This window comes from Herpailurus yagouaroundi, unplaced genomic scaffold, assembly GCF_014898765.1.
Source record: "Herpailurus yagouaroundi ecotype Mexico unplaced genomic scaffold, PumYag 206, whole genome shotgun sequence".
Taxonomy (NCBI): Eukaryota; Metazoa; Chordata; class Mammalia; order Carnivora; family Felidae; genus Herpailurus; species Herpailurus yagouaroundi.
The window spans coordinates 1,912,840-1,940,343 of NW_024412437.1; the positions used below are offsets into that span (position 1 = coordinate 1,912,840).

Here is a 27,504-nt window from a genome sequence, read left to right on the forward strand (position 1 = left end):
GAAGCGTCTGACTTCAGCTCAGGTCATGATCTCACAGTTTGTGGGTTCAAGCCCCACGTCAGGCTCTGTGCTGACAGCTCAGAGCCTGGAGCGTGCTTCAGATTCTGCGTCTCCCTCTCTCTCTGCCCCTCCCCTGCTCACACTCTGTCTCTCTCTCAAAAATAAATAAACGTTAAAAAATTAAAAAAAAATAATAATAATGGCACTCGCTGTAAGATCTACTGATCTTGAGCAGTATAAACCAAGAAAGGAAATCTGGTAAGACTGACATAAACAGAAAGTGACAACTTCAGGAAGGCAAACAGCACAACCAGGGAAAGATATTTGTATGTTCTTACCGTGTTGGGCGTTCCCACTGTGTAGTTCTTGTTATGTGGTTTAGATACTGGATTCTTCCAGAGGCAGTTCGCCTTTCTTCCCAGCTTAAATAAAAATTGAGAGATAAGGCATTAATAAGAAGGTGGATACAGAATGTTTTTAAGGCAATAACCGAGCCAGGAAGACATCTGCTGTTATAAATCAGGAATGACAAACTGAAAATCATTACACAGAATACAGGAATGTTTTTCAACTTATTTTTAAAATGTACACTGTATCTTCTGGAATTCTGAAACTTCTACAATATTTACACTGAGGTGTGCCTAACATTCTCCATCAGCCAAACTCAGAATTTTTCAATAATGTCATTAAGGCTCAACTAAATTACACTATTTCTTCAGAATTTAGTGGCAAAAAAAAAAAAAAAATGCCATACTAAAAATAAAAATCACATCTAATTTTTAAAATTAAATCTAACATTAAAGCATATAAAAGCTTTTTAAAACATTTAGCCTACCCAAATTAGTTTTTTAAAAAGATTGGTACTTCCTCCTCAATAACTTTTTAATGCATGTAACAACAATAAAAAAAAGGGCAAATGACCTCAGAAATGTAATAATATTAATACTTCCACCAAAACCCAAGCAGAGGTTTAGAGGCCATAAAAACCAGGAAATAAAGAAATGCTAAGAGGTCTTTTCCTGTGATTACAATCAGAATACAGTACTGGAGTATTATTTATCAATTAATTTATAAATTATACATATGTACGACTGTATTATAAAATGTACACCAAGTTTTTAAAGGATACATCATAAAAACAAATGGGAAAAAAAGTACGATAAAGAACCAAAAGCTTAGAAAAATAAGCCTTGCATTGTTGTAATCTCTTAACACTGTTTAGTTATTTCGTCCCAAACTTCCCCTTCAAAATTACCAAAATCTACATCCCATCCACAAAAGTTAACATATAGATCAAGGAGCTAAAGTGAGGTATAAATAGAATTAAATTATGGCAATTTTTAAGAATTTAAACAAAGTGAGCAAATACCCTGACTTGGATGTAAAATTCCGTATCAAAAATAATTGAAGTCAAAACTCAACCAATTATATACTTGAAATAATTCATTGTACATAAACTACACCTCATTCAAGTTAAAAATGAAGTCAGAAAGTGTCAGCACTACTATCAAACAGAGAAAGCAGTGATCAAAAGCATGAGATGTGGAATCAAGGCTTAAATAAGTCTGTGTTCCAGTCTACCATCCACTATGTGGCCTTTAAGGCAAGTTTACTTAACTTCTCTGACCCAGTGTTTTTAATCTGTGGAATGAATGAGGGTAACAACAGTAGTGGCAGGAGTAATAACAGTAGCTGATCATTTATATATATTATCTTAATATTATATATATTTATAATATAAAATATATTAGTATATATTAAGCACTTACTATATGCAAACATTGTGCTAAGTGCTTTACACGAATGATCTCATTTAATCCTCACAATTTATGGCATATACACTATTATCACCATCCTCTTCTAGAAGTAAATATAAACCAATGCTCACAGAAGTTAAATGAACTGATTAAATCCATAAAGCTTGTAAACAGAAGAGGAAGGACTGGAATCCGGATGGTCTAATTCCAGAATCACAAGCCTGTGAGTTAAACGATCTAATGTCTGACATAAAATGCTTACAACAGTATCTGACACACACATACTCAACAAATGCTCCTATGTTTTTGTCATTTTTACTCCACAAATCTCTATTCCATCCCTCTAAATGGAGTTATGTCTCAGATTCAGCATTTATATGCCCTGTTTTGAATAATTTAATCATGCAAAAAAGTTGTTCTTTTAAATACATAGTATTTACAAGACAGAGATATCTGTCAAGAAATTTGATGGTCTCCTAGTCAACACTCTTAAAAAATAAATGTAACACATTTAATTCATGGTTTATTTTATAAATTTGACTTGACAAGGTCCCTTGCTAATTTTCCAAGTACAAGGAAAATCTAGATTCTGGAACTGATCAGCAAATTTCTAAAGTATACAATAAATGTCAACTTATTTGTCATTATTTGAAGGACATTATCAACACATTTCTCTAATGATTTCAACTTACCCATCTGGTAAATCATTATCAAATAAACGACTGCAGTCCACAACTTGTCCTCCTGTGCCTATCCGGTCTCTGGACTGAAGGCTTACTATAACACAACAAAAAAATTACTAAGAATAATTACTAGAAAGATTTTCTACAATTTAAAATATGTATCTTTAAAGACATCTGGCTTATCTTACTACTTTAGAATGGATTCTTTAGCTTCTAATAAATTCTATATTTTCTTTTTCCCTTTAGGAGTGATATTAGAATTTTATGATCTTCTATGCTTTATCATGTTCATGGAGGGGAGTCTAAATCCTTTCTGCCCATTGTAATGGGGCAATGCAAGCCTCCTACTATACTTAAGAGAGGCATTAAAGGTATATTCACATACAAAAGAACTGGAAAAGTTCGTATCAATTTGGGTTTAATTCTTGACCCATCTTTAAAATACTTAACAAAACACACCAGATTCTGGCAACAGGGCAACACTTAGATTCCATAAGTCAAAACCCTACATCAGGATCTAGTGTGGTGTGAAACTACCACTATAAATTTGGAAGCAAGAGACGTAAACTCTAGACCAGGCTCTAATACCTAGTTTAGCACTGTGACCTTGAACAAAACACTTAAAATCCTAAAAGTTTACATAATCCCAATCTAAATAATGAGGAAGCCAGGCTAACTGATAAGCCTGAAGTCCTTCCTTGCTGCTTGAATATTCTTTAATTCTATTTTTGGTAATTCTCCTCAAAGATAGAAAGGAACAGGCAAATTTGACTATAACCAAACTTTTTTTTTTTTTAACGTCTATTTCTTCTGAGAGAGAGAAAAAGAAAGAGCACTCATACAAGGGGGTGGGAGGGGCAGAGAGAGAGAGAGAGAGAGAGGGGCGGGGGGAAGGGCGAGGGGAGGGAATCCCAAGCAGGCTCTGCACCATCAGCGCAGAGCCCAATGTGGGGCTCGAACTCGTGAACTGTGAGATCATGACCCGAGCCGAAGTCAGATGCTTAACTGACTGAGCCACCCGGTACCCCAACTATAACCTAACTTCCTAAATAGTTACTACATAAAGTATGATATTTTAAGACCCTTCATTCTAGGAAGGATCTCAAAATTCTAAAATCATCCAGTTCTGTAAAACTTTTGAAAAATCAGAAAGTTCAACACATCACTCCTTTATATGAGTATCATTTATAGATGACAACATGGTAATACACCTCTCTTCAGTGAATATAAGCAAAATGTTATATGAAAGTTGTACTAGAAAACATTAACCAGTTTTTATACAGAAAAGCTAACTGAAATGCTTACCAATATATAATCACTGTAAAAACGATGTATTTTCTCATTAGCTTTGTTTAGAATAATATTAAGGCTCAAAATTAAGGATTTCATGAGCTTCAGCTCCAGAATGCTATATTACAAGACACCTAAGCAATTTCTAGGTTTGTGTTTTTAAATGGTCTAATTCTAGCGATATAAGGAGTCATAGAAGTACTATGTTTATAAGAGCGCTGTTCATTAGCACTAAAACATCAGAAGCAATCTAAAAAAACAGCAATAATCGACTGGCTACATTAATTATTTGCCCACCATGGACTACTATACAACATTAAAAATGCTATAGAAATGGGGGACCTAGGTGGCTCAGTCAGTTAAGTGTCTGGCTCTTGATTTTTGCTCAGGTCATGATCTCATTGTTCATGGAATCAAGCCCCGCATCAGGCTCTAAACTGACAGTGCAGAGCCTGCTTGGGATTCTCTCTCTTCTCTCTGCCCCCCACCCTCCGGCTTGCACTCTCTCTCAAAATAAAAAAATATATAAATTTTAAAAACATTAAAAAAAACCCACTCTTTCAAAAATGCTTTAGAAATAAATCTATGAACAACAACAGCAACAACGAAAGATGTTTAGGACAGATTAAAACAGGTTATTTAAAATTCTGCACAGTATAATCTCATTTAAAAAAAACAGAAAAGGTATATACATCAAGCTAATAACAATGATGGCATATTATGGGTGTTCCTTATCTTCTCTATTTTTATATCATAACAAAAAAAGAAAAACTTCACAAGACATGGGAAGAACGAAGTAACAGTTTTAAACGTAACAGGGAAAAGATTTATAAACTTGAATCAGTCATCTCAATTTGGTAGATTTTTTTTTAACATTTTATTTTTTGAAACACAGATAATGAACAGGAGAGGGGCAGAGAGGGAAACACAGACTCCAAAGCAGGCTCCAGGCTCTCAGCTGTCAGCACAGAGCCCGATGCGGGACCCGAACTCACTGGCTGTGAGATCATGACCTGAGCCAAAGTCGGACGCTCAACAGAGTGAGCCACCCAGGCACCTCTAGGATATCTTTTCCTAAGGTAATAGTCCAAGAAAAGGATAAAGCTAAGTGTCCAAAAATGCTTACAACTTTCAATGTTATAATAGCAAAAAAATGACTTAACCGTCCAATAATCAAGTTTTGATATATTGATATAATTCACTCCTTGAACACTAATAATGGTTACAGTAAGTGAAGGAAAACAAAAATTTTACATTCACTGAACCAAAACCAAAACCATAAACCAAACCATGAACCAAAACCATAAAAAATACACACACATAAAAGTATATAAAATTACTAGAAAGGGATATATATTTTTTAAAATTAGTATTCTAGCATACTTTTCTTCATTTCTCAAAAAGTGTTATGAATATGTATAATTATTTTTTTAATGTTTATTTTGAGAGGGGGAGAGAGAGAGCATGAGCAGGGGAGGGGCTGAGAGAGAGGGAGAGAGAGAATCCCAAGCAGACTGTACTGTCAGCACAGAGCCCAACACAGGGCTTAAACTCACAAACCATGAGATCATGACCTGAGCCAAAATCAAGAGTTGGATACTTAACAGACGAGCCACCCAGGTACCCCTATAATTATTTGCAAAGGTCTAATTCAGCAAGAACTGGAACTCATTCTGTTTTTAAATGGCAGGATCATGAAGCACAATGTGTGAGTCCAACTCATCTCTACTATGAAAACTAAATTCATACAAAAGCTTCAAATTTAACTACACATGCACACATTTTAAAGTAAAACATTCCTTTTTTATACAGTATACTCCATAGATATATTTCTAATTGCTGACAAAGGAAAGCTGATTGTTTTTATAAATGCCAATTTACACCTAGTCAAACTATTTTGTTACTACTGGACATTAGTTGGCAAATATTATATGACATGCGAAATCAAATTAAATGTGATTGTTCTTACTTTAAAGTTTTATATGCCAGCATTTATTTTTGAGTTTTTTTTACTCCCTTCTCAATCTAAGAATGACAGGAATTCTCAATAAGGCTGCAGTGTAGATACTTCCCTGTGGTAACTACAACAGGGCTTTGTTAGGTCGCTACTCTGGCAATTCACTAACTATGAACCCAATTCATTTCCTGGGAAAATGAAGCCCTTCAAAATAACTTCAGTAACTGAAACCTCTGACAGGTTCACAATGCGATCAACTTATCCTAAATTCTGCTCTGTAGTGAAGTGGTGGGATCCCACTTGCATTTTATTGTTTTTAAGAAGCCTCAAAGGAGTCCATCTCAGTGTCCTACCACATGATGTATCTTTTTTTTTTTTTTACTGTTTATTTTTGAAAGAGAAAGAACACAAGCGGGGGTGGGGGGGGGGGGGGGAGAGGGAGACAGAATCCTGAGCCGGCTCCAAGCTCTGAGAGCCTGACGCAGGGCTCGAACCCAAGAGCCGTGAGATCTGACCTGAGCCAAAGTTGGACGCTTAACTGACTGAGCTACTCAGGCACCCCTACCACACTACGTATCTTGATCAAAGCTCAATCCATCAATTCTTAGGTCTCAGAAAATTTTACCTTTAAGCCCTGCCTCTGAATCAATTCAAGACAGACCTTATGAGTAAAGTAATAGCTTCTCCCCTTTTTCAATCAGTGCTATACTATCCTTCATTTTTTTTTCCAATTAGCACAATTATTATAAAACTGTAAAGCATTAAACAAAGTTCAATCGAATATTCTTATCAAAAACCAGTTTAAGGATTATTTTTAGAAAACTTTCAGATCATCTGTAAAAGTTTATCTTAGTGTGCTACCATATATTTGCATACTTTAAATGAATGCCTAAGGGATCAATAGTTCTTTACATTAGGAGCCTCTATTTTTTTTATATTATTCATAGTTTGAAGGGTTTTTTTAAAATAATTTTTTAAATTAAGGTAGCCAGGAACCTGGATCCACTGTTTGAAATATTTTATGTGACTCATTTAATTTAAGCCAATACAATGAAGCTATAGTTAGTGTACTTGGATTTAAAAGATACACAGAGTTTAGGTCAGTCTGAATGATGCCAAAATTTCACATAACTTTAAATTTCCACACTTACCTACTATCTGTCCTCTAACCGTATCGTTGTCATTTGGCCCAAGTTTGCATAGATCCAACCTCTGATCTATTTGAAATCAACAAAAAAAGCAATTAAAAAATAAGCTGATATCAGAGCTTCTAACACCTATAGAGTGATGGTAAATTTCCATAATCCAATGGCAACCAGGCCTATAATTTAAATAATAACATTTTAAAGATGAAACAAACATTTAAAATCTCTAACTGTATATATAATTGGTACAAATGTCTTAACAACAGTTTTGATAAATTTGGATTTCAAAAACTCTAAGTCACTGGTGTATATACATTGCCAACATGCAATTACTTTTTCTCCAAAGATTTCAGACACTTGTCTTGAGTCTTGGCTTGTCACTTAATAGCTGTTGTCCTTAAGCAATTTATCCCTGAGTCTTGATTTTCTCACGTAGTACCTACACCTCGTATTTTTGAAGGATCAAATCAGGTAATTATGTAAAACTCTTAGGTACCTGGCATATAAGTGTTCAATAAATGTGAGTTATTATCACTGTTATTTTTTATCTAACCATTTCAAATGACCTCCATACACATAAAGTAAATATTAATAAGAAGCCAAGTATAAACTGTAAGATAAGGGTTTGAGTCAGTTCTACTAACTCATTTAGGAGCAACTCATTTATTCTCTCATGCCTCATCAATAGAACAGACATAACACTGACCTGGCCAGTTACAGGAAGGAACAGTGTCACCCACAGCACGCTGCTTTTACTTTGATTATAGCACTTAAAACTGAGTTCTTTTACAGCTATATATATATATATATATATATATATATATATATATATATGTATGCCATCTATTCAAAGAAGTCATGAATTGATAAAAAGGAAGAGACCATACATTAGTCTTTGAATTCTCTGCTCCTAACTGGCAGAACACTGTACAGTGTGCTCAACAAACATTTGATAAATTAAGTATTACTGCACATCAAAAAGGTCAAGGCAATAAATGCAATGAAACATCCACAGGCAGCACAAAGAAAAATCTGTGTCCCACCAGATTTATCCAGCCAAAAAGAGAAACTTTTTCCCCTTGCAAAATAAATGGACGCTACCAAATCAACTGTACAGTAGACTTCTGCAGGGCAATTCCTCTTCTCTTGTTCAGTCCTTCCAGTGTGTCCTGCTCCCTCTGCCAGCACAGGCCAGCAGGCCTTTGCCCTGGTTTCTCAGAGGACAGGATCCATGCCCCTTTTCACCTTTACATCCACCATGGATTTGAACAGTACCTGGCACATTAAAGGTTTGATAAATGCTGGCTAAACTGAACCAAAGATAAGGTCATCCATGTGGCCTGTAAGTCTTCAGTTTGCCTGCTGGGTTGGGTAATAAAACAGTTCATTTTTATATACTAGACCTCTTCCCATCCCAGCGTCCTCTATTTCCTTTTGGGTCAGCCACCTTGTCAGCTCAGAAATACAAGAAATTCTCAAGTGCCTTTAAATTCCCCTGACTCAGAGCTTCTGGCGCAATTTTCTCCCTTTTTCTTCTTAACAGATCAATACTTATATATCTGGACTGTGGTATCATACTACAGTAAAAGGGATTGTCTCTTAATGTATCTAATACTCCAAGAAAAATTTACTCTTTATTTATTAATTTCTTTAGCTAGATTCCATGTGAATTTCTGTTTAGCAGAGGTATCTGGACTAAAATCCCATGACAATGAATGACTAGCAATATTTTTTACATTATATGAAAAAGAATTCTGTAAAAACAACAAAAAATTTTGTCAAAAAAGTTATCTTCTGCTATGTCCCAAAAGAAAGACCTTCCAAAAAGATGTTTTGTCACCTGGTTACTGCCAATCCAATACTAAAATCATTTCTAATGTCTTAACCTTGGTCTGATCTTCTAAATGCCCAGGCTAGTGTAAAACTAAGCTATAATTAAGCAGTTAACACAGCTGTCTTACAATCAACGTCTTACCTTTCTAGAACTTTTAACTTTTTTTAGTTTTATATATCATTCTTATTCACTAATAATTCTCCTTTAATTGCCACCTTAAACACTCCAGTCACCTAAATAAAACTCATTTTATCTCATTAGTCCACCAAAACCAGAGAAGGGTGCTAAGAAATGTTAAAAAGGCATATACAACACTTTGACACCCTTCTTTTTACTCTTGGATATCAAACATTTCCTAACACTTATAAACTCACTGTACACTAAGTATCAGTTCTGATTCAGTTCAAGTCTCACTATTTTAAATGTTTCATTCTTTTTATAAAGTCCATAAAATAAATTTAAACAAGAATTTTTACCAATGTTTCAAACATACATAGGAAGTTAAATTTTTGGATCCCTGCCCACCCCCTGCAAAAACAAACATACACATACATATTTTTTTTTTGAGGGAGGACACAAGTGAGCGAGGGGCAGAGAGAGAGAATCTCACAAGGGGCAGAGAGAGGGAGGGAGGGAGAGAGGGAGAGAGAGAGAGGTGGGGCTCACCGAAAGCAGGGCTCATGTTTTTTTACCTGAAGCAGGGCTCATGCTCACACCAAGTGGGGTTCAAGCTACCTGATATGGAAATTGAACTCACGAACAAGGAGATCATGACCTGAGCCATGTAAGTGTCCTATATTTTTAAAAAAAAATTTTTTTAATGTTTGTTTATTTTTGAGTGAGACAGAGCACGAGCAAGGGAGGGGCAGAGAGAGAGGGAGACACAGAATCTGAAGCAGGCTCCAGGCTCTGAGCTGTCAGCACAGAGCCTAATGTGTGTGCCCTATATTTTTATATTTTAAAAAACACTCGTATCTACTCACAACCAGTGTCTTTGAGGCGGTTGATGGCATTGGAAAGAAGTCGAACACAACCAAGAAATCCAGCACCTTGTTTTTTATGGATCTTCTTGTGATTCCATACACTGATCGTAACTGAATCAGACTTTCCAATATACCTAAAAAACAACATAACTGAATGAGTAACTTGGCAACTACAAGTAGTGAATGTAAAATTTTTTCTTTTGCTTTTGTAGTCTAAAGTCACAAATGTTTCAGAGTATGGTTAGATAATGCAAAATATATTTTGAGTTCAATCAATCCCACAAGATTGACTTTAAATTTTTTTTAAATCTTGTAAGTAAAAATCTATAAAGAATTTTTAATATATCCTTCATCACATCTGCCACTCCCAGACTGGCTAACAATGTGGTAGTAAAAAAACTATTTTAGTAGCTAGTGTCAAATAACACTACAGGTTTCTGATATTTCTTTCCAAGAACAAAAATCTTACAAGAGCTTTTATCACAGTCACATTTAAAAAACATTTCAATGACATGGCCTATCATTTCGAAGAGTACTCAGTTTTCAAGGGGCATTGTCAAGGCTGACAGACCAAAAATCTGACATACCTGGTGGGTTTTAAAATGCTGTAGAACAAAAGCTGATTGTAACGCTTTTCCCCTGCTTCTTTCCTGTATGCAGGCCTTGAGCGAGCAGGACTCTTGCAGATTTCACTTCACTGCCTGCAGACAAGCAGAGCAGGGGAAAGCGTTACTACACTTGTCTGTGCGTATACCTGCAAGTACGTTAAGAGCTCTACCACAGCCAATTGTTCACATGGTGCCATCCCATGCAAAAATATAATAAAATAACATAATTATATCAGTAGAATCCTAACTACATTTCATTGCCTCTAAGTGGTCAAATTTTTGGTCCAGCAACCTTGATCTTCAAGTGTCATTCAGTAAAGCAGTAATATCAGAAAAATTCACCTAGTACGTAAAAAAGCCAAAACCACTGAAGTGAGAACTAAAACTTTTCAATGAGAAACAGGGAAACCACACTTAGATCCAGCTGTGCATAAAGCATGCCTATCCCTACTGGACTTTTAATTATGCAAGCTAATCCATTCCCTTTTTAAAAATTAAGCCAATTTGAATTTCATTTCTGTTGCTTACAAATGGGAAAACTCTGGTTGAAAACATCCAACACGCATGCACCAATTTTCAAAGAGACCTAACAGGCCTAACCTGTCAAGTATCTACTGCATGGTATATCAAAATTCTACAACCAGAATCAATTATTAAACAGCTACAGCACCCCAGATCAAGCATTAAAACAAAATCACATTAAATCGGTTCCCCAAGCCTGATTCCCCAGCATGATAAAGTATTGATCCCCGTGCCTTAGAATAGCCCACCACTGACATAAGCACCCTTATGCTGTCAAGGCCCAGAGAGACCTTGAGAACGTACACTGAAAAACAGAGGAACGTCTGTCAATTGTGTCCTGGAATGACTGTGAGACAGTGAAATCACCTCCCTGCCAAATGAACTTTTATACAAAATACAATGCCCTTGTATGAAGCCACTGACAATTTGGGTTTGCCTATTCCATCAGTTAGCCTGCTCTAACCAATCAGGCACAAATCATAAAGGGCCTTGTCAGCCATGGTGTGAACTCTGGCCTTCTCTCCAAGTAAGGCAGGAAGCCAATGGGAGACGTGCAGCAAAGGAGTAACAAGATTTGAAATATGTTTTAACAACATCACTCTAGCTGCTGTGTTGAGGACTGTAGAAGCAAGGCGTGTAAGGCAGGGGTCAGCAAACACAGCCTGTGACCCAAACCCAGCAGAGCACAAAATATAGTGTGATTTCAGTGTATATAGTGTGACACAATTTTTTTTTTTTTAGTTTTAAGGCCATAATCAAATATTTAGAATGTCTACATTCACATTACCACTTTTCTAACATGAGGTCATCATTTCTATTTGCTGGACCCAACAATTCCACATACTAATGATGGTCCAACAAGAATTCCACCCCATACCATCAGAGAGTCCCCTCCCCCTAAATCCCATGGACCTGGCCACCAGGGAACCTCGCTGATCAGCACGTTAATATAATACCATGCTCTGGTCTATAACTGCACAGAACCCCTGACGGACTGACAGGTTTAGGTAGGGACACCCCTCCCCTAGGTCTGGCATGAAGCAGATACTGAAGATGAGCCCTCCGCCCAAATGCCAAAGATTTGTGATTGTCGACCTGTCAGGGGGGAAAACAGGGGCCCCTTTTAGGCAACAAGCTTGAGCAATGGAAACCTAAGGTAAGAGGGGCCGGCCACAGTGACCACCCAGCTGCATGCAAAGGCTCATGAAGAGACCCACCTCAAAATATCCACAGACCCCAGCCGACCAATGGGCTAGGGTCAGGCACAGGTACCAAAAAAGGGAAATTCCATATGTTCCTATACTCCCACACTCCCTCCCCGTAATTAGAGCCCCCCACCGCTGCCTCCTGGCAGACAGTATTTCCTTTGCTATCCTGCCCCCTGCTCCCCTGCAGCGTATCCAGTGGATTCACTACCTCCTTTGTTCTGCCTATATCCAGGCTCTCCCCACCCGATCAGGTCGCCCCACACTCCACAGTGTAGGAACTAGTCTCCTTGCCATCTTTGTCTCCCTCAAAGCCCTTCTCCACGGTTACCGCCTAAGTGTCTGCTCTTGGATATAAACCTGATGATAGCATTTCCCCACTTAAAACCTTTTTTCATTGCTCTCCACTGCTTTAAGGAGAGCATTCAAACTCATTAGTAGGCTTTCAAGGACCTTCAGGAGCTGGTTCCTACTTGCCTCTCTTTGCTTGTCCTATGCCGAACTCCCCTTACCTGACGTGAACTCCCTAATGCTGCCCCTCCAACTGTTTTCAGAGTCATGTTCTCTTTCACCTCTGGGTCTTCACACAGACTACTTTTGCTTAGAGCCATCCCCCGTTTCCTTTTTCAAATTAACTCCCACATAAGGTCTAAGCCTAAATGCCACTTTTCTAGGAAGCTGTCCTTAACTCCTAAATTCATATAAAAAAGTTCTGTATATTTCCAGGGCACCTATACTTCCCCATATTCTTATCATACTGTTTATAATTTCCTATTCACTTGTGTCTATACACCACTTAGCTGAAAGCTTGTGAGACTTATGCACTGTCTTATGCACGTCTTATGCACTGTTATACCTGGGTCTCTCGCTGAATTTAAATGTGACTGAAGCTTAAAGAGACGGCTTAAAACAATCTGATTAAGAACTCAAAAGCTGAGTCAGTTACACAGACAGTAGCTTATTACAGTTGGGATTTCAAAATCACCACAGGTCAAATCAAGTAATAAAAAAGGTGTGACCTAACATATTTACTAAAAGCGTCTGACATTTGAGGATTACCTGTGAGGTACTGGTCTAAGCACTTTGCAGGGGTTATCTCACTGCATCTTCCTATCAGTCGTCTAAAGTAGGCATTATTGTTGCTGTCACCAATGGAAACTGACACACGAGGGGTTAAACACTGAGCTAATGATCACACAAATAAGTGGGGGGCTGGGGGGTGGGAAGCCAGGTAGTCTCACTTCTCTCTATTGCCTACTTTTTTAGTTCCTATTTATTTGCCTACTAACTTGGAGTCACTGAGCCATAGCACTGAGGGGCACACAAAAAAGCCTTATTCTGAACTGCCTCTCAGTATCTCAATGTTTTAGGAGAAACATGTTTGTTCACATGTGGTTTAGAAGGTCAAATTTAAATAACTGTCCAGAGTCTAGGCTGAGCTGGGTACTCTGCTAGGGGGGTGGGTTAGAACTAATTGTCTAGAAGTAAGTAAGTGAGGTGTCAGGCATAAACGTTTGATGGGAGATGTAAAATTCATTTTTGTAGGTAAGGCAAGTGGAACATTTTGAAGAAAAACTGAAACTGATGAAGAGTGAAGTAGAAAGCTCAAAAAGCTTAAAAGACCAAAGACTTAAAGGTCAGGATATCAGGGCAGTTAACATGTTTATAACATGAGATATGCTGACAAAATGGTAGAGGTATAGAAAACATATAGTAACAGAATTAGCAACCTGGAGAAAACTGACACCTACACCTGCAGGAAGCAACAGATAAGAAACGAGACTATTACTGCCACCCCATCCCTGAAATATTTCCGACTTATTAGCCCAAGATACTCTAACAGCGACGGTGGGGCTAAAACAGAAGGACTGGTGAAATTACTGAAAAGGAATGGAAAACCCTCCTGAATCCCCTCCTTGACCCAGGTCATCCTCAACCCCAGCAGGAGATGTACGCTTTACTCTCTGAAAAGTTCTCTACTCAGGGATACCAGGCACAGCTGAGGGAGAAGGTAAAAGTCCATTATAAAAGCATGGATACTAAGAAGAGGTTACTACAGTCAATAGAGGGACCTCCTAGCATTCTTACACTCTTCAGCTCCAAGAACACTAGCATCCAAGAATATATAGCCCCGGGCAGGAAACAGCAGAATTCTGTGCAATGAATATGTCACAGCCACACCTGCTTACCCTAGCAAGCGGACTACCTCCACCCATGGGCACAGAATTTCTAATCAACATGGAAGTGCCTCCCCTTAAATATAAAAAAAACAGAAACCCAAATCAAACTAACAGAAAAAAAAAAGGAACCTTGACAAAAGAGAGGCAACACAAGCAACAAAACTCACTTCTCTTGCATCCAAGAAATAAGACGAAATTACAAAAAACGGATAGTCAGTAAGCAAAGTGATCTTGCAAGCTAAAAATATGAGAGCAGAAATCACAATAAAAAGAATGTTGGAAAACTAAGTAGGGGAAACAGCCCAGATAGTTCATCATAGTTTTTAATTTTTTACTGAAACAAAAATATTTTATTCTACTGGAGATACAATATGAGAGAAAAGAGATAGGACAACTAAATGATAATCAATTCAGAAGGGGTAACATCCAAGTAACAGGAGTTCCAGGAAAGAAAATAGAAAATGGAGAAGAAATCACCTATAATAAATAAAGACAGGCACCTGGCTAGCTCAGTCAGTGCAGCATGCGACTCTTGATCTTGGGGTTGTAAATTTGAGCCCCACAATGGGTGCAGAGATTAAAAATAAAATCTTTAAAAAAACAAATAAAGGGGGCGCCTGGGTGGCGCAGTCGGTTAAGCGTCCGACTTCAGCCAGGTCACGATCTCGCGGTCCGTGAGTTCGAGCCCCGCGTCAGGCTCTGGGCTGATGGCTCAGAGTGTGGAGCCTGTTTCCGATTCTGTGTCTCCCTCTCTCTCTGCCCTTCCCCCGTTCATGCTCTGTCTCTCTCTGTCCCAAAAATAAATAAACGTTGAAAAAAAAAATTAAAAAAAACAACAAACAAAAAAGGCAAAATTTCCTCATAACTAAAGAGTTTCAGCATCTAGAAGAGGCACAGGCAGTTATTTCTCTGACATCAGCCATAACAACATCTTTTTAGACATGTCTCCTGTGACAAGTTAGAAAAATAAACTACTGGGACTACATCAAAATAAAAAGCTTTTGCACAGAAAAGGAAACAACAGACAAAAATAAAAGACAACCTACTGAATGGGAGAAGATACTTGCACATGACATACCCAGTAAAGGGTTAGTATCTAAAATATAAAGAACTTACACAACTCAACGTCAAAAAAACCACAAACAATCCAATTTAAAAATGCACAGAAGAGGTATGCCTGGGTGGCTCAGTCAGTTAAGCGTTCGACTTCAGCTCAGATTATGATCTCATGGTTTTTGAGTTCTGCTGTCAGCACGAAGCCCACTTTGGATCCTCTGTCCCCCTCTATTTCTGCCCTTTCCTCACTCGCAAATGCTTGCTCTCTCTCACTCTCTCAAAAATAAATAAATATTTTTAAAAAATAATTAAAAAATAAAAATGCGCAGAAGATATGAACAGACATTTCTCCAAAGACATATAAATGGCCAAGAGACACATGAAAACTCACTCATCGTCAAGTAAATGTGTATCAAAACCACAATGAGATATTACCTAACACCTATCAGAATGTCTAAAATCAAAAATTCAAGAAATAGTAAGTGTTGGCGAGGATATGGAGAAAAAAGAACCCTCATGCACTGTTGGTGGGAGTGCAAAGTGGTGCAGCCACTGTGGAAGACAATATGAAGGTTCTTACAAATAGAACTACCCTACAATCCAGTAATCACACTACTGGGTATTTACCCAAAGAATATGAAAACATCCAAGGGATGTATGCACCCCCATGTCTATTGCAGCAGTATTTGCAAAAGCCAAATTATGGAAACAGCCCGTATCCATTAAGATATGAATGGATAAAGAATGGAATATTATTCAGCCATAAGAAAGAATGAAATCTTGCCATTTGCAACAACATGGATGGCTCTAGAGAGTATAATGTTACAAAATAAGACAGAGAAAGACAAATACCAAATGATTTTACTCATATGTGGAATTTAAGAAATAAAACAAACGAACAAAGGAAAAAAAAAAAGAAGAGAGAGAGAGAGAGAGAGAGAGAGAGAGAGAGAGAGAGAGAGAGACAAACCAAAAAACAAACTCTTAACTATAGAGAACACACAAATGATTACCAGAGGGGAAGTGGATGGGGGGGACAGGTGAAAAAAGTGAAGGGGATTAAAAATATATTTATTTTTTATTTATTATTATTTTTTTAGAGAGAGCATGAGCAGGAAGAGGGGCACAGGGGAGACAGCAAGGGAGAATCCCAAGCAGGCTCCACGCTCAGTGTGGAGCCCAACGCAGGGCTCAATTCCATGACCCTGGGGATCATTACCCAAGCTGAAATCAAGTCAGTTGCTCAACCAACTTAGCCACCAAGGAGCCCCAAGAGTACATTTATCTTGATGAACACTGAGTAATAAATGGAAGCTGAATCACTGTACTGTATACCTGAAACTAATAGAACACTGTATGTTAACTATACTGGAATTAGGGGCGCCTGGGTAGCTCAGTTCGTTAAGCATCCAACTTCAGCCCAGGTCGTGATCTCACGGTTCATGGGTCTGAGCCCCACGTAGGGCCCTGTGCTGACAGCTCAGATCCTGAAGGCTGCTTCAGATTCTGTGTCTCCCTCTCTCTCTGCCCCTCCCCCACTTGTTCTCTCTCTTAAAAATAAATAAACATTAAAAATATTTTTTTTAATTTAAAAATAAAAAAACTATCCTGGAATTAAAAACTTTTTAATTTTTTTAAAAAGAGTTTATCCAGATTAAAAGGTCCCAATAAGTACCAAGCACTACGTAACATATATACCAAGTCCATCATCAAAAAATTTATTATGCGGCATAAAGAGAATACCCTGAAATCTTCCAGTGGAAAACAATAATCAAGAAAGACCAAAATCAGGATGCCATTAATGATACTCTGAAACTGCACTATTCAAAAGGGCAGTCACCAGTCACATGGAGCTATTGAGTACTTAAGGCTAGTCCAAATTGAGGCACTCTGTAAGTGCAAACAAACCCCTAAGATCTCAGACTTAGCTGAGAAATGTTTATTTTTTTAACCTATGCATTTATTTATAAGAAAAAAAGACCATAATTATTTTATCTTGATTACATGTTGAAATGAGAATATCTCAGATATACTAAATTAAACATGTTTATTAGGCTTAATCTTTTTTATTAACTTTTATTTATTTTGAGAGAGACAGAGACAGTGGGGGAGGGGCAGAGAGAGGGAGAGAGAGAGAGAATCCCAAGCAGGCTCCACACTGTCAGCACAGAGCCTGATGCGGGGCTCGAACTTGTGAACTGTGAGACCATGACCTGAGCCAAAATCAAGAGTTGAACACTTAACCAACTGGGCCACCCAGGTGTCCCTATCAACTTTTTTAAATGTGGCTATTACAAAATTTAAAATTACAGACAAGCTTCCATTTGTGGCTCACATTATATTTCTGTTCAAGTGCTGATCTAGACCTAGACAACAATGGAGCATATATTCACAATTTGGAGAGAAATGTGTGTCTTACCTAGAAGGTTATAATCAAACTATCCATTGAGAAAGACAAAGTACATTTTCAGACAAGATCTCAAAGAAATTTTCCCTATCTTTGTACTCTTTCTCAAGATGACCATGAAAGACAGACTTCATCGAAACAGGGAATAACAAAAAATGGGAAATCACTGAACCCAGAAAAGACAAAGGAAATTCCCAACATAATGATAAAGGAGGTTCCTGGACAGTTGTGCAGCAGGTCCTAGACCAGCTTAGACCACCAGACCAGCGTGGAGGAAGAGGCCAAAGGTTTCAGGAGGGAGATCTCCAATAAGGAAACAAAGCCAATAGAATAGCTCATGCGGTTGAATATATGCAGAAATGTCCAGTCCTGTAGGAGAGTCTAGGAATTAATTAATGAGACAGATAGAAAACTAAACAAATGGCAAAATAAGATAGTTAATTCCAGAAAAACAAAATTTATCAAGAGAGGAAATGTAATCACTGCACACCATGCAACTCAGTTATGAATAGTTACATGATCATAATGTAAATACAGAACAATGATTTAACCAAAAAGGTTCAAATGGAGGGCTCGGAAAAAGGAAGTGCCACGTGGGTGCTGTAGGAACAGGGATGAGAGAGATCAGTTGTAAAAGCTAAATCTTCTTCTATGGTAAGAAATGTAAAAATAACACCTAAAAGTATGCATACACTAAATCTCTGCATCTCCCCCCCCCCCCCCACCCCATATACAGACAGATGTATAAAGTAAGCATGAGATCTAGAAAGAGAAGAAAGTACCGGACTAAACAATCAAAGTAACTCTAGTTACCTTGAGAATGGGAATCAGGAATAAGGATGGGGCGGCAAACTGCAGTTTCCCATTACAAGCCTTACAACACTGGGGCGCCCCAGTGGCTTGGTCGGTTAAGCGTCTGACTTGGGCTCACCTCACGATCCCACTGTTTGTGGGTTCGAGCCCCACGTCGTGCTGTGCACTGACAGCTCAGAGCCTGGAGCCTGATTCGGATTCTGGGTCTCCCTCTCTACCCCTCCCCTGTTTTCACCCTCTCTCTGTCTCTCCCAAAAATAAAAATAAATATTAAAAAAAAAAAAGCCTTACAGTATTATGCACTTTTTAGAATGGTGCATATAGCACTGTGATTAAAATTTGAAAAAAAGAAACCATCCCTATAAAAGCACAAAGAATGTCTATGAGTGCACTCCAATTACGATTTCTGGTTTTATACTCATAATTGACCTAAAGTAAATTAATACCTTTATTTAACCGAAAGAAGATGGGACGGGGTTGCTCTATACTGCATATACGTTTTATTCTCCATAGGCTTACTAAGAGCATTTCATCTTCCAAAACCAGCTATCAATAAGTCACAGTACCTTCCCACTAGGTTTTGTGCCCCTCTGTGAAGACCAAATTATACCACAGATCAAACTCTGATCATTTTCAGTGATTCTTTTCAAATACTATATCAAATAATATTGATTCTATGTTTCATTTCAAATGAATCATTTAAACCTACAGGTCATAATGCTGATTCCACTTTGGATCAAGTGTATTCTTCACAGTATCTGTAGAATGGCATTGCCCAGATCCATCAACCACCACCTTAGCAAATGGATCAGGAAGTCCTGTGGAAAAAGGGGAAGAATTTTTTTTTAATTAAAGAATAATGTGACGTGGAAAATAGAAGATTAATTGTATAAAACTTACTATTTGCTACAAAAGATTATCCCATTCCTTATAAAAAGTGTAACATTTAGCTATAAATGAAAAGTGGTCCATTTTGAACGAAGATTAAAGTTAATTCTACATTAAATACCAAAAGCTACGTTTTTCTTGTTGCTATCTCAAAACATTCTCAGCTTAAACTACCAAAGCCTAGAGGTTACCTCATAATAGGGAAGTGTTTATACATCTTTACCAGCCCTTTGACCCCAGGAAGCTTAAAACAGTTCTGGTTCTCTTAGGGCCTTCCCAAGGTCCTCCTTAGTAGCATTTTTAAAGAAAGAGCTTCTTACAGGTTTTCACACAAGAATATGGGCTACAGAGAAATCAAATTAGCCAAAAAGTTTTCCTGAATAACTACCATGAGTGATGAAAAACTGAATCAAAAAATTAAATACCCTGCCTTAAAATGTTAAGAATGCCTTGGGGGAGAGGGAAACCAGAGAATAAACAAATGTTTGTATAGATTCTAAAGAAAATACTTTTAACACTATGTCAGGCACTATTCTAAATGCTTTACATATAGGACAAACAATAGTACGTGAGAGAGCCAGGGTCTAACGTTTAGATTTTAAACCCATGCACATAAAATCTGGTTCTCAATTTCATGCTCTCAACTACTATACTATAGTATACCTCTCACGTACCATGCAGTTCAACAGTGAGTACAAGTAAGAGTTCAGAAAAACAGAACTGTTGGGGAGTTTGAACAGTAAATCAAGGAGTTTTTTTGTTTTTTTTTTTGTTTTTTTTTGAGGGGATGGGACTCGCTGGGCTTTAAAGGACAAACAGGAAGATCACCAAGAAAGGTATGACCGCATCTGAAGGGTTGTGAGGAATCTAACCAAATCATTTGTGTTACAATGTTAAAAGTAAATGCTGTGGGTAAGAGAGGCTTAGAAATCAGAAAGTGACTGAGGTAGATAATAGGGTGTCATATTTTTCTATTAGCGGTATTCAGGGTGGACTGGGAGAAGGGAAGACTGGTACAGAGACTATCTAGGAAGCGGTCATAAGTTTCACACAGTAGGATAAACGAACAGTAAGATGAGCAGACTCTGAACTAGGCAAGTCACAGGAAAAGGGAAAGGACAGTGAAGTAATAAACTACTCTGAAAGATCTAATACAAGTTTATAAGAAACTAGGGTCAAAGATGATACTATAGTTTTCAGGCCTAAGTAACAATGAAAACAGTGGTTCTTTTGGAGAAAAAAAAAGTTAGAAGGTAGAACTAAATAAAGTTTTAATGAGACAAAAATGACATTTTGGGATAGCATAGATCTCCTATGGACAGTTGAAAATACTAGAACGGGGCGCCTGGGTGGCTCAATCGGTTAAGCGCCCAACTTCAGTTCAGGTCACGATCTCGCGGTTTGTGAGTTCGAGCCCCGTGTCGGACTCTGTGCTGACAGCTCAGAGCCTGGAGCCTGCTTAAGATTCTGTGTCTCTCCTTCTCTCCACCCCTCCCATGCTCATGCTCTGTTTCTCTGTCTCTCAATAATAAGTAAACGTTAAAAAAAATTTTTTTTAAAACAAAGAAAATACTAGAACAAAATGTTGGTATGGGTTGATAATTGGAGAAATTCTGCACCTTGATATCTATGCTAATTTTTTTTTTTTTAAGTCAAGATACCAATGTGCCATGATTTGAGGTCAGGCATAAATCACATCGTCAGTTCCCCAATCCTATGATTCTGTGATCTGTCAACTTCAAATAAGAGAGGACCAAATTTTAAGAGTGTTAAGTATTTAAGAAGATACTTGGAAGTTAGGGTATTGATGTATTTAACTATATTCTTGAAGTTTACTGCTATTCATATTATTTCAGCAATACCTACCATTTTTAAATATGTTTAATGGAAGAATATTTTTCCCACTACCTTCAATAACATTAAGTATTTTCAAGAATCTATTCTTTTTCTTTTGATTCTACTATCTCAGCAAACATACAAATGTATGTTTGTAAGCAAAAACAAAAATCACATTTCAAGCTTTCCTTTTAGGATGTTGTTTAAAGAATTAAGGACTACGGGGAACAACTTTTCCACACAAACACACTAGGCATGGTTTCCAAGTCCTTAATTAACTATGAAATTCTGAGTCCCAACCTCCTATGTTTCTTTTCTGTTAAGTAATACAAAACACAAGCTCTATGCCCTAACAAAAAAAAGTACCTATATTTCAACTTACCTGTTTCTATTAGTCCACAAAAATTTACCTTGAGAGCCAAGTTACTGTGATGTGATCAAAAGCTATCAAGTTTTCTGAAGTTAGTGAGGCTTCTAGTGGTAAATATCAAGTGGCTAAGGTATTTTCTGTATTTTTAAAAATTTCTCAATCATCCCCATCATTTCTGAGTCATACAAAAATAGCTAAAGCTGAAGACTTCCTCGCTATACAAATGCACTTGAGCTGCAAATAACAATGAAACAAAAATTTCAACTTAAAAGTGTGTTACTTTCTGGAGAAAATAAAGCTTTATTTTTGATTGGGGGAAGAAAAAGAACATTCACCAATCACCGTGGTTCTGAGTGACTTCAATTTGGCCCCTAAATATAGTGACTCAACACAGTATCTTACACATAAATCTTTTATTTAAATGTTACATAAAAGAGGGGCACCTGGGCGGCTCAGTCAGTTAAGCATCTGACTTCGGCTCAGGTCATGATTGCACAGTTCGTGAGTCTGAGCCCCACCCCAGACTCTGTGCCACCCGCTTTGGATCCTCTGTCCCCCACCCCTTTTTTGCCCCTCCCAACTTGTTCTCTTTCTCACTCTTTTTCAAAATAAATAAACTTAAATAAACAAATGTTGCATAAAAGAGAAAAAAAATATACTAATGAAAACATTCTTTAAGAAACAGATAATGGATAAAGACAGATACAGGATCATGTTAATGGTAGAATCTAGATGGTGGATATTCACTATAAAACTTTTCCATGTTCTTATACGTTTAGAAAGTTTTCCTTCTAAAATTTTGGGGAGAGGGGGAAATAATTTATTTTTTAAAGCCAATAAGCTTGAAAACAATTCCAAAAAGTGAGTTAGCAAATTTTTTCTCAGCAAGGGTAGATACCCAGAATAAAGAGTATTATCTCTAATACACAAATTACAAGACAGCACTTGGCAGTGTATTTTTTCCTATAATTAAATATATACACACACGTATGTTTCATCAGCCTATAGTCATGCTTGATATTAAAGTTTACTTTTCTCACTCAACATGATTTAAACTGCATTACTGGGGCGCCTGGGTGGCGCAGTCGGTTAAGCGTCCGACTTCAGCCAGGTCACAATCTCGCGGTCCGTGAGTTCGAGCCCCGCGTCAGGCTCTGGGCTGATGGCTCAGAGCCTGGGGCCTGTTTCCGATTCTGTGTCTCCCTCTCTCTCTGCCCCTCCCCCGTTCATGCTCTGTCTCTCTCTGTCCCAAAAATAAAAAATAAAAAAGACGTTGAAAAAATAAATAAATAAAATAAAATAAAATAAAATAAACTGCATTACAAGCAAACACTACATTTTGATATCAATGATAACTGCATTCTGACAATAAACACACTCTCACTCAAATTTCATGAAGAGATTTAGGAAGTACTACAATTTTTTCTCTGGAATTAATGTGGGCAACCTTCAACTTATAAACAGATCAATGACAAACTTAAGTTTGTCAGCAGAGGCCATTCCCACTGTGAACCCAGGTGATAGCCCATCCCTGGCTGAGTGCCTTCTGAAGGCCTCAAGATTGGCTTTCCAATTTCCCTTTCCAGAGCCATCAAATGTTTCTTCCATTCTAGGTTTTCAAGATAATCATATAGTTTCCCCTAATTTCCTTATCCCTAGAAGCAAAGTCACAACTCTTAAGAAAACTTTTATCAATTTTTACTGCCTACGCTAACGAAAGAGAGAAAGAGTCCTTTCTTTCTTTTTTTCCCACCTACAACTTAAGGGCAGATAAAGATCGTATAACTGATATTAACTGGCTCTCCAAGGTTTACCAAAAATCAAAGTAAGATTCTTCTAGATTTCCTAGGAAAACTCACACAAGTAGATCTGGATATTATACTGGAGAAACTGTGTCTTAGGACTCTGGAGGAAAGAAAAGAACTTGGGAAGGAAGGCTGGGAGACAAAATGTTAGATTTTATCCGTAAAACCAAAGCAGACATCTTGGAGGATGCAGGAGTGCATGCCTCACTTGTCTCCCTTTTCTCCTTGTCACCTACCTATCCAATCCTATTTGCCACTTCACAGTCCTACTAATCCTACCTCAAATCAACCTTAAGAATGGTAAAAAAAAAAAAAAAAAAAAAAAAAGTATACACTGGTTATTAGTGACAGGGATGAAGTAGGTAGTTCAGAAAAAGCCTGTGAAGACAGAATTTGGTGGCAGCGGAGAGGCCACTGGCCTCTCCTGCTGTGATACGCAGTACGGTAGACAGCACCTGGTACATATATTGGAGACTGCTTAAAACTTTCTTAACGATGTCCCACAGCATCCTATTTAACTGCTTTCCCATGTAAGCACAGAAACCAGAAAAATTTCTAATTATACAGTTTTATGTTATTTTATAAGCTTTAATTCTGGTTCTACTCTAGATATCTTAGAAGAAAATTTCAAGTGAGATGAATGAAGCATGATTTTAAAATGCATCAAGAGCTTACTATTTCTTTTAATGAAACCCCTGAAAATTAAGTAATATCATATTAAATTAGCACTCATACCTAGTTTCTGGGGGCTGGTAGAACTTGAATTTTAAAATCTAATGAATCTTCTTGGGGCACCTGGGTGGCTCATTCGGTTAAGTGTCCGACACTTGATTTTGGCTCAGGTCATGATCTCAGGGTCATGGGATCACTCCACACTGAGTGTGGAGCCTGCTTAAGATTCTCTCTCTCTCTCTTTCTGCCCCTCTCTCCTGCTTGTGAGTGTGCACATGCTCTAAAATAAAAATTTTAAATAAAATAAAAAATGAAAATCTAATGAATCTTCTCAATTTATAACTTCAAATATATTACATATAAAACTTTGTTGGCTTCGAGTTCTTTACTAAAAATTATATCATTTTGACGCAATTACTTATTTATATATATTTATTTTATTTTTTTTACTCAATACCTTAAAGCTATTGTGAAGTATGATATTACAGGGTAAAGATTTTAAACACACGTGAGGGGTTCTTCCCAATTCTCCTTCACAAAACTTAATCCTAAATAAAGCCACAAAAAAATTTGACAACTTATTGGCAAAGAGACTGCAAATAGGGGAACCAAATGTCTGCTTTAGAGGCCGAGACATAAGAGCATCTATGATTGAATGTGGCAGAAATTTCTTTCCTACACTCTGGAAATTCTAAGCAGGCTGAATAACTTCTCTACTTTCCAAGGTATGGTGAATGCCTGAATAAAATTTCCTATAAAATGTTAGAAAAGAAAAAGTGTTTACAAAATAATCTCCACCCTTTCTAGAAACCTAGTAGTATGCACACCCTCGATATTCTTTACACGTCTCATATACACACATATACATTTCACACAACTATGTGAGAGGGGTGGATAAAAGGAAAGGAACAAAGGCTAAAAAGGCACAAAGTCCTCTTAAAAAAAAAGTATTGCCAAAAGGGTCCAAACCAAAGCATTCATAAAATAGTATGAAGTATATTTCTGAATAGAGAAATCACTAAAGCCAGACAATTCTGAAAAAGTTATCCAAAAAGTCTACACACAACATACAAGATTTAAAGTTAATTTACTTACGGAAAAAATCCTTTTTCACCAAGTTTTTTGCACAGAGTACTGTAAAGGAAACAAAAAATACATGGAAAGAATTAAAATGGTAAGACTGCACTGTCAAAACGTTCATTTTAAAACACTGAAAGTACCAGTGAATGATAAACATTATAGCAAGGTTTGAAATATGATCACAAGCTTTTATTAAAGACTAGCAAAAGACAGCTGAACCAGTGGTTCCAACTTTAGCAATGATCACTCATAACAGCTGACAGCCAGAAAATTTATAAATCTGGTATTCTAATAAGGACCAACTTCCAATCAATCTTCCATCAAGATTTATCTCAGAGCAGCTCGGTGAAAAGGGGAAAATAGTTTCAAGAAAAAAATAAGCAAACTCAGGTTGACATATACATTTTTTAATGAAATAATTTTATACTGAAGATCATAAATAAAATAAAGCTTTCTTGATATAGATGAGATTTTTAAAAAAATAACATTGTTATTTAGCCTCCACCTAACTCCACAGAAATTTTATAGGAGAGATAAATTACCTTCTTCTAAATCATCACTCAATGACAAGACAGATTACTGTATCTACCAAAAATTAAAAGTTAATACACTGAGTAGATATCCCAAAGCCACATTCTCTGGATTACCCTGCATGAAATTATTACTCGTAAGGTGATGGATGCACAACATTACGAATATATTAAAACCACTGAATTGGAGGTGCCTGGGTGGCTCCGGTTCAGGTGATCTCATGGTCCATGGGTTCGAGCCCTGCGTCTGGCCCTGTGCTGACAGCTCAGAGCCTGGAGCCTGCTTCGGATTCTCTGTCTCTCTCTCTCTCTCTCTGCCCCTCCCCTGCTCGCACTCTGTGTTTCTCTCCCTCAAGATAATAAACATTAAAAAAACATTTTTTTAAACCATTGAACTGCACATTCTAAAGGGGTGAATTTTATAGTTTGTGGTTACATGTCACTTTAAAAAATTATTGCTTATATAGAGTTATAAACTTAACTTGTTTAATTCAAACTTGTTAAAAGTGAAGGGAAAACATCAATTTCTGTATGGTTTATAACTTATAAAATATCTATACATGTAATATTTGGTTAATTTCTACCCACTTCTACTCGGTTGAAATGGTCTGGAAGTTTAGTGTTATTTAACATAACAAACCTTGGGAATAAGTCTATATATAACTAATCACTCTAAAAGTTCAAATAAAGGGGAGCCTGGGTGGCTCAGTTCATTAAGCCTCCAACTCTTGATCTCGGCTCAGGTTATGATCTCATGGTTCATGGGCTCTGTGCTGACAGCACGGAGTCAGCTCGGGATTCTTTCTCCCTCGCTCTCTGCCCCTCCCCTGCTTGCATGTGCTCTCGTTCTCTCTCTCTCTCAAAATAAATAAACTTTTAAAAAAAGTTAAATAAAAATTATTTTAAAGACAGATGCCGGGGACCTGGGTGGTTTAGTGGTTGGTTTAAGCATCCGACTTTTGATTCCAGCTCAGGTCATGATCTCACGGTTCATGAGTTCAAGCTCTGCATCTGGCTCTGCACTATCAAGCAGAGCCTGCTTGAGATTCTCTTGGCCCCTCCCAATTGTCTCTCTCTCTCTCTCTCTCTCTCTCTCTCAAAATAAGTAACTTAAAAAAAAAAAAGAGAGATGCCATTGGTAAATGAGTAAAATTATTAAGTAAGTACAAGATAGTGATTTAGTAGTCAGAGTCATTTAGGCCCTGTCTTAGAAACAGTTTTATTTTTAAAAACATAAAAACTCAAATATGAAAACTAAGAGCCGTAACTGAGAGTACCAAATCACTAAATGGATTTAGAAGAACTTCTCTCTAACCTTCATTATCACCACATAAACCGTACAGAATACTCAGGATCAATACATTTACAACACATATATGAATCCAAATTCTAATCTTCAGTACTGCTGAGGTAATGACTTTTTTTAAAACCATCGTCCTATGATTCCAGAAGTGAACTGATTTCACATCCTACTTTAGAGAAACCAAAAATATATGCGAATTCTCCAACTTCTTATTGCTAACCCTACAAAGTTATGTTTTGATACTCATTCGTTTTGTCTTCCTTCTGCTTATAATATCCACCCTCCTGTCTCACACTGTCCTTCCCCCTGTGTTCTAGATCTTATATCCAAATCACCATTTTCTCAGGGACCTGTTCTCCCATCTCCTCTACTTATGGCCTCATCAACATTTAAACATACTCTCCAGACACCATCCTCCTTCTCCTTCAATGTAACTACTTACTTAAGGGGCGCCCGGGTGGCTCAGTCAATTAAGCATCCAACTTTCACTCAGGTCATGATTTCGCAGGTTCATGAGTTCAAGCCCAGAATCAGGCTCTCTGCTGTCAGCACAGAGCCTACTTTGGATCTTCTGTCTCCC

General features: G+C 37.4%; 1 protein-coding gene across 1 annotated transcript in view; it reads right to left on the reverse strand.

Annotated features, from left to right (window-relative positions):
* The window catches only part of SMURF2 (SMAD specific E3 ubiquitin protein ligase 2), a 119,591-nt gene that overhangs the window by 32,881 nt on the left and 59,206 nt on the right, over positions 1-27,504 (reverse strand). Inside the window, exons 2-7 of the mRNA XM_040452123.1 lie at positions 25,107-25,145; positions 19,150-19,258; positions 9,650-9,783; positions 6,839-6,904; positions 2,450-2,534; positions 339-422 (exon numbers count right to left, since the gene is read on the reverse strand). Coding sequence (XP_040308057.1) covers positions 339-422; positions 2,450-2,534; positions 6,839-6,904; positions 9,650-9,783; positions 19,150-19,258; positions 25,107-25,145 — 517 coding nt within the window. The remainder of the gene's footprint in view (positions 1-338; positions 423-2,449; positions 2,535-6,838; positions 6,905-9,649; positions 9,784-19,149; positions 19,259-25,106; positions 25,146-27,504) is intronic.